The following is a 15,652-nucleotide window of genomic DNA, read 5'->3' on the forward strand; positions in this document are numbered from 1 at the left end:
ATACTTGACGCCCTTTGACTTTCTACATTGAAAAATTGTTGCAAATTAATGACTCGTGATCGGGTTTATTCCAGGAAAACCAGATGTCTTTTCGAATCCTAATGATTGTTATGCCAGGTAATTTCCATAAGATTGTTGGGGTATAAAGGGATGAAAAATCTCAACTAGTATTCTAGATTTCTCCACGACGCACAGTGGATCGAGTCAATAGGGGAGGTCGGACAAAATTTAGAAACTTTAAACGCTTATAACTCCGTTAAATCAAAACTTTGAGATTTTGAAAGTGGTTCCATTGGTTTCCTCGTGAAATTTTCCTCTGGAAGAACCCCTTAAAATTTAAAACAGGAAACATTAAACATCAAAATCTGCAGGGTTAGTCAAAAAATTCATGTCCGACCTCTGTGTTCGACTCGATCCACTGTGCGACGGCATGAAACACAGAAACATATCGACGGTAAAACTTCCAAACCACGTATCTCGGTTTGCGACGTTGCAGACTTCCTGTCATACTTTATTTTTTAAATGGAGAACTCCGCAACGTCAAATATTGAAAACTTGCGCGATTTTCTATCTTTGTGCGAGGCAAATTCTTGAAAAACTTCGAATAATGGTGTTGATTCGTTCTCTTTTCAAAAAATGAAATAGAAATGAAGATTTTTAAACACCGCAAAAAAGATACGCGGTTTGGTAGTTTCAACATCGATATGAGCCAAACTGACACTGTGCTGTTGCATGGCTCCACAAGCCACAGCTGAATGATTGGACAAGTAAACTGTATGACGTGCCATGATGCTAACATATTTAAATTGGAACAGGTTCTGACATAAATAAAGAACGAGTATCAAAAAGGGATGACAAGGTAAACAGGATTCAAGGAGAGGAAAAGAGGGGGAAAGAATATCTAGAAAATGAAACAGATAATTAAAAAAGATGGAAAAGAACGAACAGAATCGTACATGCAGCAGAAAAAGGGCGTGAAAACGCAAATTCGGAAAAGAATATTCGTCTACAAGGCCACGAATCATCAAACCCGATTGAAGTCTTGTTGAGTATGCAGTTTGATTTTCGGAGAGTGAAAATAGTTGCCCGGGGTCAAAACAAACTTCCGCATCGGCGCGGCGCCATTATTAAGTGGACTCCTAAAGCAAGAATTGTTGAGCTCTCGAAGTTTCTTCATTTTGTTGGATATGAAATTCGATCCCCAGAGAGTCAAAATATAGTTGCGCGAGGTAAGATTCTGCAGTACCTACTACGAAAAATCACCGCGTTCCTTGAGAGCGCACATAAACCTGCCATTTCTGTCTTAAATCGGCGATTCTGATAGTCCAGTAATACCCGGAATCCAAAATTTGTCGAAAAGACTGTCATGATTTTATCATTTCCTATGGAAGAAACTTCAAAGCTCGAGACCCTTTCTGCCGGGATAGCGAAGAGAGCAATAAGTGCAAAAATGAAGTTTTGAGAAAACGGGCTCAGAAGCGGCTGACTGAAAAATCATACATTGAAAGAAGCCTCCATTCTTTGTTAAATCGCCACTGATCACGCAAAAGACTCTTTGAAATCGTTTGGATGATTACAAATCAACCGATTTCATTTCGATCACATAAAACGGGCATTTTTCATTTTCATGCTAGGCTATTGTTAGGCAAGACAGCCGTAAGTGCTTTTTTCTGCATGCTTTCGTAGTTGCGTTTTGAACACAAAAAATACATTCCCAGGTTAGAAACTGGCAGAGAGAGGGTGGCACTTCACTTGAAAGCACTAATTTCATTGGCTCTACAGAAGTATAATGTCACTTGCTGCTGTCGTGCCTGAAACAATGTCATTTCCTTCGCACTTATGGCTTTCTCATATACCTCGTTTATAAGCTAATAAGATAAATGTTGCTGTTCTAGCTATTTCAGTGGTTTCATTTAAAAGAGATTAGACGAACTTGCTGCTCTCTTCGATACCACGGCAGCTCTGTTTCATGAGGGTGCCAATGTCAACTTAGCAGTTTTTTTTTTTACTTTTTTTTTAGTTTTTTTTTTTTAGAAACTAGCAGTTTGCTAGTCGCTGATTTGCTCCCTAGCCCCTCAGACACTCATGTTTTCTCCTTATTTTTAGATAGGGAATATGGGTCGACCAAGAGCAAGAAAATGAGAAAGAAGCAGATAGAGAAGGAGAAAAAGTAAGCAATGAACAGTAATGCCAAAATAAGAGTCAATAAGTCAACAAAAAGTAGGTAATGGAGATGTTGCATGTGTGAGGGATTTGCAATTTGACCATTGATTCTTATGTAAAAGTTAGCGAGAAACACGATAATGCCACTGGTTTTCTCTAAAATTATCTCCCAAGCTCAAAAAAGCTCTAAAAGTGAGGCCAAAATGAAGGGATATCCCACCTACCTGAGAGTCCACCTCTACATCAAAACAACTCTCCATGCAAAGATAGGGACAAATAATTGCAGGGTGCACTTTATTTGGGATTCAAAACTGAAAAGACGGCAACCCTGCTGATGTATTTGCTCCCTATCTTTGCATGGAGAGTTTGTTTTGATGTAGAGTGGACTCTCAGGATAGCGTGGGATATCCCTCCATTTTGGCCTCAACTTGAGAGCTTTTTTTGAGCTTGGGACTTGATTTCAGAGAAAACCAGTGGCACCATCGTGCTTCTCGCGAACTTTTACATAAGAATCCATGGTCAAATCGCAAATCCTTCACACATGCAATATCTCCATTGTCTTTCATTTAGCATGCCGATTTAAATGAAAAGCCTGAGGGCTCATTTCAATCAAAATTTGATTCGATTACCTTTCCAGCACTGCGCACGCCCTTCCAAATGGAGAAGTACACTAGGAGAAAAACAGCGAACACACAAACAGCTAAAGATGATTTGATAGCTCCAAGCCGATCCATTCCATCTGACCGTTGCACTTCAAGCACACTGCGTCTGAGAAATGTAATTCAATCAATTATTCTGTTTGGTGGCAATCTTGCGATAGCTTCGAGTTCCTTATGATTATTTTAATTGTATTTCCTTTTGAAGGTTAATCGTGCGCATATTACTTACAGAAGCGTTCAACTTTGTGCACATACTGGAAAAAAACACATTGGATCTAGAGTCCGGACTCTTGAAGACATTGACAAGAAAAAATACTCTTGATTCAATCGGATCTTTGCTTGAATCAAAACGAAATCCGCTTAAATTAAGAGGCTGGGTTCTTGATTTAAGCTAGATGCTGATTGAATCAAGAGTCTTTTTTCTCGTCGATGTTTTTAAGAGTCTGAACTCTAGATCCGATGTGTTTTTTTTTCCAGTGCAGGTAAATCCTGATCCAAACCTCGAAACTCTTACTCTTGTATATTTTAACCAAACTTTATAATCAATTTAATTAAAAGTGCATGTTTGTTGGCCTTACAGCATTTCCTTGCTTTATAAGTGAAGAAAATAAATACCCAATAAGAAAATGAGAAAAACTTACTCGAAAAATTCCTTTGCTGGACTGACAGACGTTTCGTTCGTATTATTTGAGGTGACGGGGGTGCAAAACTCTGTGTTCCACGAATTATTACAGCTAGTCCATGGCAGTTCTGATGTAAAAGAGGCAAATAGATAGTAGACAGCCCAACCTATGATTGTGTTGTAATACATCCCCATGTACACGTCCATCAGGCAAATTGCGTAGCCAACCCCTGAAAACAAAGCCAGTGCATTGCTATGTTGATCGCTCGGTTGAAATTTGATCGAAGAAAGGACGACAGATAGCCTCCAATATTTCAAATGAACAGTTGTTGTACAAAAAAAATGTGAAAATACGTTCACTTCCTGAACATAAAGAGCGACCAGCGAGAGAATGAGGAGCGGGAGGGGGGAGAGTTACGATCTCTATTTGCAGCCAATAGCCTGACTCGGAAAGTCACCAGAAATTCTATTCTTTTGACTTGAGAATGTCATTAACTGATATCTTGACTGTAATTGAATGCCTTGCTTCGATAACTGCTCAACCCGGGAGAAATTGAAATTCCGTCTAATAGTGGTACAATGTTTTTTTGTCGCGCGAAGCTTTTTTTCATATTTTATTGAAAATAAAGGTACGGATTTTGTTCGTTTTTAATAAAGCTCAACTCCATGATTTCAGAACATTCAAACTAGACCATTCAAGTACCGGAAAAGTTTCATATTTTTGGATGCAACGCTTTATTTGCGGAATGAATAGCATGCGCCGGAAAACATTTTCCATCCGCTAAAAGTTATCAGTTGAACTTAGTTTTTTTTTTCATTTTCAGGCATTTCCTTTCGAAGCCAAGCACTTTTCAAAACGAGCCATTCAATTTGTTAAAATCAAATTAGTTCTCAATGCTTAGTTCATTTAGCCCATGCTTTGATTTTGTTATTTTTAGAGAAGTGAGAGGCTTACATTTATTGCCTCTAAGAAACGACTGTCTCTCGCTCATGCCTGAATTGTGAAAATTCTCATCATCACTGTATGAACTAAAATGAAAGGATTTTCTTGTATTTCTTCGATAAATAGCCGTGTCTAATGGTCTAACAAAGGGTTGCGAATGAAAAAAAGGTATGAAGCATCGAAGAGAAAGCGCGAGGGCAATATTAACTGCGATCTCTGGAAAGGTTGAACTCGAGGCAAAACCCGCGGTAAAATAATTGGAAGTATGTTAATTGAGAAGTAAGAACTTGACGATTCGTGCCGTGGCTAAGGGCAGAGGGGATGATGAAGATTTACTCATTTCATTGCTCGTGTAAACAATGTCCCTTGCCGATGGTGGGAGAGGTAGGGTTCGCTTCGATTCGAGGACCGTTTAGTTTCTCATGAATTGAGCTCGACCAATATTTACCTTTGACCATCTTCTCCTCCATAGAGGAATCTGTCTTTTAATTTATTGTTATCTATCTCTCAAAGCGACCCAACGACGGATTCATGAGCGCACACCCAAACACTCCGCTTCATAATGGAGCCCTGTAACATTAAACCTGAACTTTTGTTCCTCGGCGCCCGCCGCCCAGTTCGATGAACGTTTAATTGCAGATGATGTTCGTCACAAGGGTATTTCATGGGACCTTATCAGTGTTCAGAACTCCCCTTCGAGTTTCAGGAGCCATGTGGCGCATCAAGCTTGATTTTTAGGGGCCATTGAAGATTTTTTAGGGGCCAAATTCACCTAATCACGTCATCGTGAAGAGTATCGTAATTTACGGGAGTGAGGTCTGGCAACTCAAGAAAAGAACTGAAGACATGCTTAGGGTAACTGAGATGACTTTTGGCGAGGTCTGCTGGCATCTCAAGAAGAGAGCGTATCCGCAATGTAAAAGTACGCGAGATCATGGTGTGGAGAAGGACATTATGCACGATATCAGGTCCAAGCAGTTGGTCTGGTATGGACATGTGCGAAGGATGGCAGACGACGGTTGCCCAAGCAGGTTTTCGATGGGTTCCTCCGGAAGGCGACGGCGTGGACGTCCTGTGAAAGGTTGGCGACAAGGGCGGAGGAGGAGATCAGAAGGTGCCAATTGCCTGATGATCTCTGGGAGGATAGGGGGCAATGGCGATTGGGCGTCGCAGAGCGCGAGGCGGCGCTATAAAAGCGACTTTATGTATGTATTCACCTAATGATTTTCCCGCGAAATGGTGTGGACGCAGCACCATTCCTCCACCTTGTTACAATATCCATAAGTTTTCTCAAAAATAAACATTTAATCGAAGAAAATTTGGCAACTCTCGAATGTTCATACTGCGTTTTTCCTTAGCATGGCAGCATAGAAGACGATCCTGCAATACGGTTGTTTAACCCTGACCCTGAGACACCCCTCGTAGTGGTAGAGCACTGTTGTAAAATTTGTGGAGCCAGTCCTATTGTCAGTATGAAACTTCAATTCCGGAGGAATATTTTAAAATATTTCTGAAATATCACCTGTCAACGATGCGATGAGGGGGGTTTTAGTCTGGGTACCGATGGGAGGGGGGGGGGGGTTACGGCAGGGCGTGGCCGCAACTTGAAAATCAAGGAGATTCTCATGGAAATCGAGGATAGAGCGCAATCTTGAGGAGGGAACGAGTTCAGAGTATCTCTTGCACGCGCTATTGGAAATTATTCCTAAGTCCGATCGCAGATTCAATATCGGCGAGTAGCGGGAAAGGAAATCATTTCAAGTTTCTATTCAAAAACTAAGCAAACACAAGGAACTCGGGTTATTTGTTTATGAGCTGGAATCAAGTATCGCTGGAAAATGATCAAGTGTGAGGTTGTGCCCCCTCCCCCCGGGAAGCTTTACGTCTTCTCGCCGCTGCCAAGTCTTGCGGGAAATTATGACATTTCAAAGTCGATGTCCCGGGGGTTGAATTGATTCGAGCTGCGGCCAGGTGGCTATGGTCTTGACTTTAGTGGCGGCTTAGCGTGAAATGCTGCTGTGGAGTTGTGCTTTATTCAAATCTCTTGGCCTTTCACGTCCGCACTGCACCGCTCTTTTTTATCAGAGGCCGAAGCCATTCATTGCACATATCGAAACTACCAGACCACGTATCTCGGTTGGCGACGTTGTAGACTTCCTGTCACACTTTAATTTCTAAATGGAAAACTACTCAACGTCAATTCTTGAAAACTTCCGTGTTGTATCCTCTCTAGGCAAAGGAAACTCTGTGAAAATTTCAAGGAATGATATTGATTTGTTCCCTCTCAAAAAAAATAAAATGGGAGCGGAGATTTTTAAACACCGCAAACGAGATACGTTTCCTGGTAGTTTCTCCGTCGATATTGCCTCTGCCTCCTCTTATGCGAGTCTCTCCTACAGAATGGATCATTAGAAATTTTTCAAATCTTAATCTTGAACAATCTCCAATTTTTATTCGATTTTCAAAGTTTGGATCCTTTTAAATCTTATCCTGAACGACTGCTATGACGTGTGAAACAAAATTTCCGTCTCAGAATGCAAATAAAGAGTTCACAAAAAGTCATTCAACTGAAATAAAAATGTAAAGTTGAAGTTACTTACACCATAGACCTAAGGCTCATCGTCTTAACAGGCATCTCAAAAAGTATTCTAGAGTAGTAACAGAGATATATAGGTAACGGAGAAGGCAAACTTAACGACCACAAGTGAAAAATTGAGAGGGGCAACATAAATGAATAAAAATGCTCATAAAATTGAGAAACACATCAGTGCCAAAATGCACCCCATATCAAGGTTTATATTACCTGCGAATTAATTTATTTTGAAAATGACTACAAAATAATTTACATATCTTGATTTCAAAGAAAAGTTCCTTTTGGAAAGGGCAATATTGCACTTCAGGCCACGTCCACTTTCTTCAATTTTGGCTTTTCTAGAATTTGACTGAATATTCGAGTTTAACGTAAAAAATACTCTCTGTTACCGAGTTTCATAGTAGTCGATCAAACAGGAGCCAAGATGCCATTCTAGGCCGCGTTCGCCATCGTGGATGTTATATAATTTTGGAGATTTGACTAAGAATTCGCGTTTCCCGTCAAAAAATACCCCCTGCTACCGATTTTGATAAAAATCGATCAAACAGGAGCGGAAATAGCTTTTGCCTACCGAGCCTGCAAAGTGACAGAAATTCACGGAAAACTTCGAGGGAAAGAATTTGATGAGTTTCCTCGTGAAAAAAATACAAATATTCTAGAACGTTGAATATGCTGTTGTTGAACATGCTGCGGCTTTATTAATTTGATTGGTCAAAGACAAAGAGCTCGGGAACCGATCGCAACTTAGTCAGGTTGGGTCAAGTTAGGTCACGCAACTAAACTAACTCTCCGGCAAAGCTGGAAGTATCACTCGAATTGAAGGCGCCCCAATCCTGAATTTTTACACGCTATTTTCACGACTTCGATTGATAAAACATTCTCGGCTCTTTATCTCTTTCAGAACGGAATAGGCAGCCTGCTGCTAAAAAGCGCTCATGGATAGTTCCATGTTGCCAAATTTCTTCTAGTGGCTATAATTCAGCATTAAATTCATACTTATGAACATTTTTAGTTTTTAGCGAGATTCCGTTCACTTCTGTGATTCTAATGATTCTACCATTAAAGCACAATTCATTTTGCTCGTGACACAATAAACTGACCCATTCCAAATTTTGCGCTGTCTTCGCTTCTCCTGTCATAATTGAAAAATGAAGAATCGTGTGTTAAAACGACTGATCTGTATTCCTCTTTTCTTTCTCCGAGGTTCGTGAGAATTTTGAGCGAGAGAAGAAAACGAATGGAATCGGGAAGAAACTACCGACGAGATTGGCCAAATCAAGAGACTTCTGCTCCTCTACAGACACGGATAACGACTCAGGATTGGTGATCGATTTCAGCCGTGGAAAAATGAAATCATGCCTTGGCTAATAAGGGCACGCTATTGCGACTTACGAAACTGCGTTGAACGGTATCGCCTTTTTTTCGGAACTATCAAGCTTTGTGTCTTCTTCAATTCTAGACTGATACTTGAGAGAACAAAACTATTATAGAATCGTCACTGAATTGGTCCGATGATGTGATCAACATTTATTGGACAAGCATAAAAAATCGTCTCGGCGGGATATTTAAAACGAAGCTTATCCAGGTCGGCGTTTGAATGTTTACAAAGCTCGATTATGCTAGTTTTGACACTATACCAGTTTTAGCCTTCCGATTGAGGAGAAATATATTTAACCAGGAAAAAGAATTATAACAAGTGGTCTGTTGCGTATTTTAATTCTATCTATTATTCACTTGACAACCTCCGTTGAAGTGAAGCAACTGGTGGAAATTAAAAGAGGGCTGCGAGAATCATCGAGGGAATCTTAAGCGCCCGGGATTTAAATCCTTGTTAAAGTGCCCATGGTGGGCTAAACGTTTTAATCGGCTCAACAGGTAGACATTGGGGATATTGCTATTTCGCTTTGCATCTTGACTTCCTGCTCTATGTGTATGCGGTAGTTTTTCTTCATCAGGGCACCATGATTTCTTTACGCAAGTCAATGCTGGGCCCAGAATATTTTCAACAGTGGAACTTTCGAAAAAATTGAGTGGAAAGTCTCAGGGAATCCCTAGCGCTGTTTTTTTTTAAGTAGATACAGCTCATACCCCCTATGCCGTGTATACTTGACCCCTAATTAAGTAGTTAACATCTACAAATTTTACCCGTTTTTCTAATATCATTTTCCGTTTCTTTCAGATATACATTACCATCAACTAGACAATTGTTTTAGCTTTATAATCAGCCAAATTTACGGATTGGTCCTGAGGTTACGCACCTATACTGTGTACTGTACTTGCAGCAATGCAGCTCTCTTAACTGTATTGTCTTTAATATGCACGTTTGTGAGAATGTAACGCTGGACTTATCCAATAGAACTATTTATTTCTAGGAGAAAAAGTAGAAAAAGAGCGGACGAACGTTAAAAATCGTCAAGCCAGAGCGCAGTTTTGACATTCAAATCGATAATCATACTTGGCGTCGCTATAGTACAACACGAGTGCGCCTTCAATTATATACGCATGCAATACGCGTGGCTGTCACCGAATAGTACATCCAGGCCTTGACATCAACTTAGCATAGCGCTTTCGCGTTCAAACGCAGACAGATTACTACATCAATGGAGGAACCCTCCTCGCTCTGACAATTACGATCGGTGTTCTATTTCCATGGACTTAAAGTAGATAGTCTATGAAGCCAACCACAAAACAAAACTGAGGAAGGAAAAAAAACAACAAACCAACAAACAATGAATGGTTCAAATATTTTGCAAAAAAAAATTAATAAATAAATAAATAAATAAATAAATAAATAAATAAATAAATAAAAATATAAAAAGGTATAAGTACAAAAGAAGTCAATAAATGCGATATGAAAGAAAGATAAATACCAAAAAAGAAATATCACGAGAATCAAAATAAATCATCATAATTCGTGCAAAAAAAGGAGGAAAAAAAAGAGAGAGGGAGAAATTAAGTAAAATAAAGTGACATAGATGATAACATGGTAAATCGTTTTAAATCTTGCCTAAGTCTCCATACTTTAAAGCGAGAATATTTGAAAAACGTCCGAAAAATTACTTTTTTGGAGTTCTCCCCAACTCAGCGGTGACGTGACCTTTGCACGACGTGCCATACCTTGCCGCGACGTATGGAAAATCCCCCTCGGAGGAACACGAATCAAGTGTCAAGTGCAGCCGAGATGCTACCATCGCGATAACCGAATCATCTAACGTCGTAATCATAATAATAGTAATACAATTAGGTCGTCGGGGGAAGCAATTGAATGAGTCACGGCGCTGGAAACGATGGGCGGGCCCGGGCGGCGCACGGTAAGGGCCGGATTTGGAAACTTATCAGGAATAGTGAATAGAAAACTAAATTGATTTGCAACAGTCTCGAAAACAAATATTCACGCCGGGGAGGGACGGGCCCGCGGGGGAGGGGGGCAGGGATCCGGGGCGCGCGGGTGGGGGGAGGGCGCTGCGTTACAGGATGAGTGATACGTTGTGAAGCATCCCGCAATCATATCCTTGATTTTGCGATTGACGCCTCTTCTGCCGTGCTGAGGAAGAACGTCGTATGAACCCCCGAGAGTTGCCAAATTTCCCTCGACAGGGTGTCTACTTAAACAGGTTGGTCAAAAATAAGTACTTTTACAGTAATTTTTCAGTACATTCTCAAGAAATTCAGTACCTCCTCCGACAGAAAAATTCCGTACTTTTCAGTGCCTCCATTTGACGAAATTCAAAAATTTGTAATTGCGATAAAAATGACAAAAAATAAAAAAAAACTACGGACCTTTTTGCGGAATTTCAGCACTTTTTTAGTACTTCCGGACTGCCACACAGTGGATCGAGTCAATTAGAGAGGTCGGACATGAAATTTTTCACTAAAGCTGCAAATTTTGATGTTTATTTCGTCACATTTTAAATTTCAAGGGGTGCCAACTGAGTGAAATTTCACGAGAAAACCAATGGAACCAATTTTAGAACCTTAGAGTTTTGTATAAACGGAGTTATAAGCGTTTAAAGCTTCTAAATTTTGTCCGACCTCTCCTATTGACTCGATCCACTGTGCGCCATTAAAAAATCAGTACTATTTCCGGACTTTCCGAAAATTCCGGACTTGTAGACACCCTGCTCGATAAAATATGTATTTTTGAGAACATTCATGCATATTTCTCCTTGAAATTCTCAGATATTTTAGATTAAATTGCGTACGAATTGTCTGAAAATTGTGGAATGTAATATTCGCAATTTTCCTGGTAAATTCGGTTTTTATCGGAGGAAACTTGGCAACGTCTGAAGACTCATACGGCGTTCTTCCTCCGCAAGGCAGTATTCCCTGTTCCCGTGCCTCTTGAATAGATCCGTAGCGTCGGCGGCGTCGTCGCGTAGTTGCGCGAGACAAAAAGTCTGCAACGAATCTGTGACTCTTTCACTGGGAGCCAATTCTGGCACGTCTCTCGATCCGGGAGTTGCAACCTCCCCGAATCCCAATCCGCGACCCTCTCCAAAAATTATAACGAGGCGAATTTTCCACAAGTGTCTGCGTCAGGTTTTGTCACTTCCGTCATCGTTTATCCCAAACAACGCGCGCTTCCTCAGTTACAAACCGCCTCACTCGCTCCACTTTGCTTGAGTTTTATCTCCTCTCGTGCCTACTGCTTTCACGCTTCATTTTTGGTTCTTACATGGACAGCACTAGTCTGATTAGAGCGGATTTTTACTAAACATATGAGAGTTTTGGGAGGTTCGGTAATTTTTTTCTTTCTCTTTTTCTATTTTGGTGACCAGATGATTCCGCGATTCTCAAAGTTTTCAGAGAAACTATTTCTGTTTACGGAAATCTAAGAAAAAAAAAATCAAAAGCTGCTGAATTGTTTTTTTTTTTTTTTTTAATTTATTTTTTTACTTTATCGTTCTCCTGGTAGGATAGAGGAAGTATTGTCATTTTTTTAAAGTAAACTTATACCCGCTGATGTGCGTATGAAACGTCTAAAATGCTACAAAGATTTTGTATCGCCAAATCAACTGCGTCTGGTATTAGTAGAGGATTATCCACGATTCCGTTTAAGGAAAAACATGCTCCCATTTACGACCAGAATAAATCCCCAAAAATACACACAGGTGCCTGGAAAGTTACCTATGTCTTACAGTGACACGCGAGAGTCAGAAATCATGTAATCAAAATTATAAACTTATATATTCGTAGAAGATGGTATGAAATTGCATCATACTGTTCTTTGACCTTTTTTACGACGACATTCGACGAGCAACCATTCAACCAACTGACACAATGCAACACGCATACAAACACACGAATTATTGAAAAACAGCACAGTTAAAAACACTAACCTTAGATTTTTACATACACATTGATGAATCAGAGAGACTTACGTAAAATAAAGTTTCTTACCTTTCAAAGCTGGACAAATTCGTTTCCAGATTGTCAAACACCCGCACCGGTGAAACTGACCTAAGGCAAGCTCCATGTAAAACAATGGCAATCCACCAAAGATCAGCATCAAGGTGTATGGAATCAAAAATGCCCCTGTGAATAAGAGTAACCAAACATTTTGAAGCTCAAGCAGGAACTAGTATTAAGGATAGTGAGTAAGTCCTCATTAATTAAACAGTTCTCTGGTCAGATATTCATTCAAAAAATGATGATTGCTGACGGACCCATTTTACAAAAATGTTAATACCTTATTGCAATTTTATACATGTCTTATGAGGGAAAAAAATCATACTTGCAAAAATCACTTTAAGCTCCTTGACTTGAATGATGCGCATACAAATGAAATTTAATTAGAATTCAAAGGAAACAAAGATTAACAGCAATATTAAAATATAACTAAATTCTTATTGTTTGCCTTCGATCGGTTTCTTACAAATCATCATTAAATCAAATATCTCCCGTGTTCTGATAAGTAAATTTAGGAGCCGTTCTTAAATTACGTAGGTACCGTTCTAGGGGGAAGGAGGGGGCCAAGGTGAGCGTTACGCCATTTCTTTTTAACATGTTTAAGGATAGATACTAACGTCACGAAAGCGTTACGGGGGGAGGAGGAGGGGTAAAAATGCCAAAAGAAACCGTTACGTAATTAATGAACGCTTTCCTTATCCTAAAGACTTCAATTCAGGAGGAAATGTAATACAGTTTATAAGAAAATCCACAACGAATCGTCACCGCAAAAGCCTGAATATGTATTAGAACTCACCTCCTCCATTCTGGTAGCATATGTAAGGGAAACGCCAAACGTTTCCCAGGTCCACGGCAAAACCAATTACAGCCAAAAGAAATTCCACTTTTTTGGCCCATGTTTCCCGAGGAGGAGGACCTCCTGCCACCACCGCTATTTCTTCGCCCTCACCATCCTCCTCGCCCAGGTCCGACATGGCCTCACTGAAACATAATATGGAGTGACTGAAACTTACGATAAAACAAAGCGTTTATTCACAAAGAAAAAACTATGATTATAATTACCATATTAGTGCTGTTCAATATGCACTCTTAATTAGTAGTGGCCATAACCAATAATAGTGATATTTTTACTGGAGCAATCGTAATTTTACAAAAGTGCGGTAGTAAAATTACCATTAATGGTAAAAATATCTATATCATTGGTTATGGCAACTACTAATTAACAGTTCATATTGAACACCACTAATATGGTAATTATAACTATAATTTTTTCTCAGTGCAGAATCCATCATCTTTTCTCTAATATTCAGCAAATTCAGTGTTGATGCCATCGTTCTTGTTACTAACCTATCGAATGTCAAATCCACTTTTCAACGAGAGATAGTGGATATTCTTGAGATTCTTGAGATAAGAGTATAAAGAATATGAAGGGAAGACGGAGGGCAGGTAACTTCGAAAAATACTTCACTTCTACGAATCGAGGGAGAAAGAAAAAATTGGAGAAAAAAAAAGAATAATAAAGAAAATAGCGTTTGAAACTTCAGACTGCTTTTAGAATAACTAACTTTGAGCAAGCCAGACTCGATTCGTACTCAGACTCAACTAATAAGTTCGAAAACTGGTCACAAGTCTAATTATTGATTGAATTAGGAACCAAAACTCCTGAACCCTCTGTATGAAGTTCAAACGACTTGACGCATCGTAGCTTTGCATTAAGTGCAAGAGTAGTCGGTGGAGTAGTATATCTCCATTAGACGCAGATACTCCTAACCTATCCAGACCTTATGCTCCTGTCCTACTCAGTGGCGTGGCGTGCTTTGCGATATTATCGATTGATCTGCCGTTCAAACCTACGGAAAAGTATCGATAAATAGGGTGTTCGCAACGAACACCTTAATAATCGATTCTTTACCATAGCTTCAAATGGGATACTATCGATAGTCGATTATCACGCCTCACCACTGGTCCTACTGCCCGACGACGAGCGTATCAATTCCTCTTATTTACAGACTCGTTCTTTAGCTTTCAAACGCAATGCCAGCGGCTTGCGGTTGTAAAGTATTCAATCAAAGGAATAAGTCAGCTTTCCAGAAGTACGGTGGTTAGAATAAATGAATTTGAGGACAAATAAAATTGTGGAAATTCCTTGAGTTAATAATCTCCTAAGCTATGTACAGGGTTTTTTTTTTTTTTTTTGCCAACTTTGTATTATTTAAATAAACTTTTCACCCGCCGAGAATTGTTCTCAATTTTCGAATCACGAAAAAGGAGAAAGCACCAACTAGTTCATCCCTCACTGAAAATTCAGCACTGAGAACTCGCGATTTTAAAATATGGCGACGTTTTTTTTTTTCTTTTTTTTTTTTGTTTTTTTTTTGTTTGTCCTCAGATCACGGTCAATGTTCGACAGTCGCATCCTCGTGCACAAACATCATGCCTAGAATTCGTGAGAAATGGGTCGTCTATAAGCGCAGGATCTTAACATAATGAATGTCGGCATAAGTTATGATCCCCTTAACCTACCGAAGGTAAGATAGGAGATCAATATGTATAGGGTGAATGTTCTCTGAAACACATTCATTTATTCACCATGATGTGCATGTGAAGCCGATACAGATCCCATTCTTCAGCAACGTAAGAATAAAATCCGTGTTTTCTGTGAAACGCCCATTTGCAATATAGTCATATTAGGAGTTGCACCTTAATGCATAATATTGCCTACCCTAGTTCGTAAATTTCCGTCGGTCATATGCCTTCTACACTGCCGTGCTAAGGAAAAACGCCGTATGAACATTCGAGAGTTGCCAAATTTGCTTCGCTAAAAATTTTATTTTTAACGAAAGTTATGAATATTTTTCCTTGACATTTTCAGGGACTTTAGGTGAAATTGCGAACAAAATTATCTGAAAAATTAGAAGAAAGATATTCATAATTTTACTAGAAAATTCGTGTTTTATCGTAGGAAATTTGGCAACGCCTATAGGTTCATACGACGTTTTTCATTGGCACGGCAGTACATTCGAATTTCTTTTCCGTTTCGATTCGATGAACCTCTACCTCACCATTATAGAGACATGGAAGCCAACGCGTGACTCAGCAGAGAAAGCAATGGGTGTAAGGGTCGTAAAAGGCTATCGAAATGGAGCATGAATATTACGACGAGAGCTGCGCGACGCCAGGAAGTCCTCAGATTCACATACACGGAGAAAAAGGAACCGCGCTGAGTACCAAAAATATGGACTTCCAGCACATGGTCCCGGACG

At 39.7% G+C, this 15,652-nt stretch overlaps 1 protein-coding gene across 2 annotated transcripts in view; it reads right to left on the reverse strand.

The window, feature by feature from the left end:
* The window catches only part of SerT (Serotonin transporter), a 51,006-nt gene that overhangs the window by 23,260 nt on the left and 12,094 nt on the right, over window positions 1-15,652 (reverse strand). For both annotated transcript variants that reach the window (XM_019052242.2, XM_019052241.2), the window contains exons 2-5: window positions 13,186-13,370; window positions 12,381-12,515; window positions 3,464-3,674; window positions 2,793-2,931 (exon numbers count right to left, since the gene is read on the reverse strand). In XM_019052242.2, the coding sequence (XP_018907787.1) occupies window positions 2,793-2,931; window positions 3,464-3,674; window positions 12,381-12,515; window positions 13,186-13,363 (663 nt within the window). In that variant the 5' untranslated portion in view covers window positions 13,364-13,370. The remainder of the gene's footprint in view (window positions 1-2,792; window positions 2,932-3,463; window positions 3,675-12,380; window positions 12,516-13,185; window positions 13,371-15,652) is intronic.

This window comes from Bemisia tabaci, chromosome 5 (genome assembly GCF_918797505.1).
Source record: "Bemisia tabaci chromosome 5, PGI_BMITA_v3".
NCBI lineage: Eukaryota > Metazoa > Arthropoda > Insecta > Hemiptera > Aleyrodidae > Bemisia > Bemisia tabaci.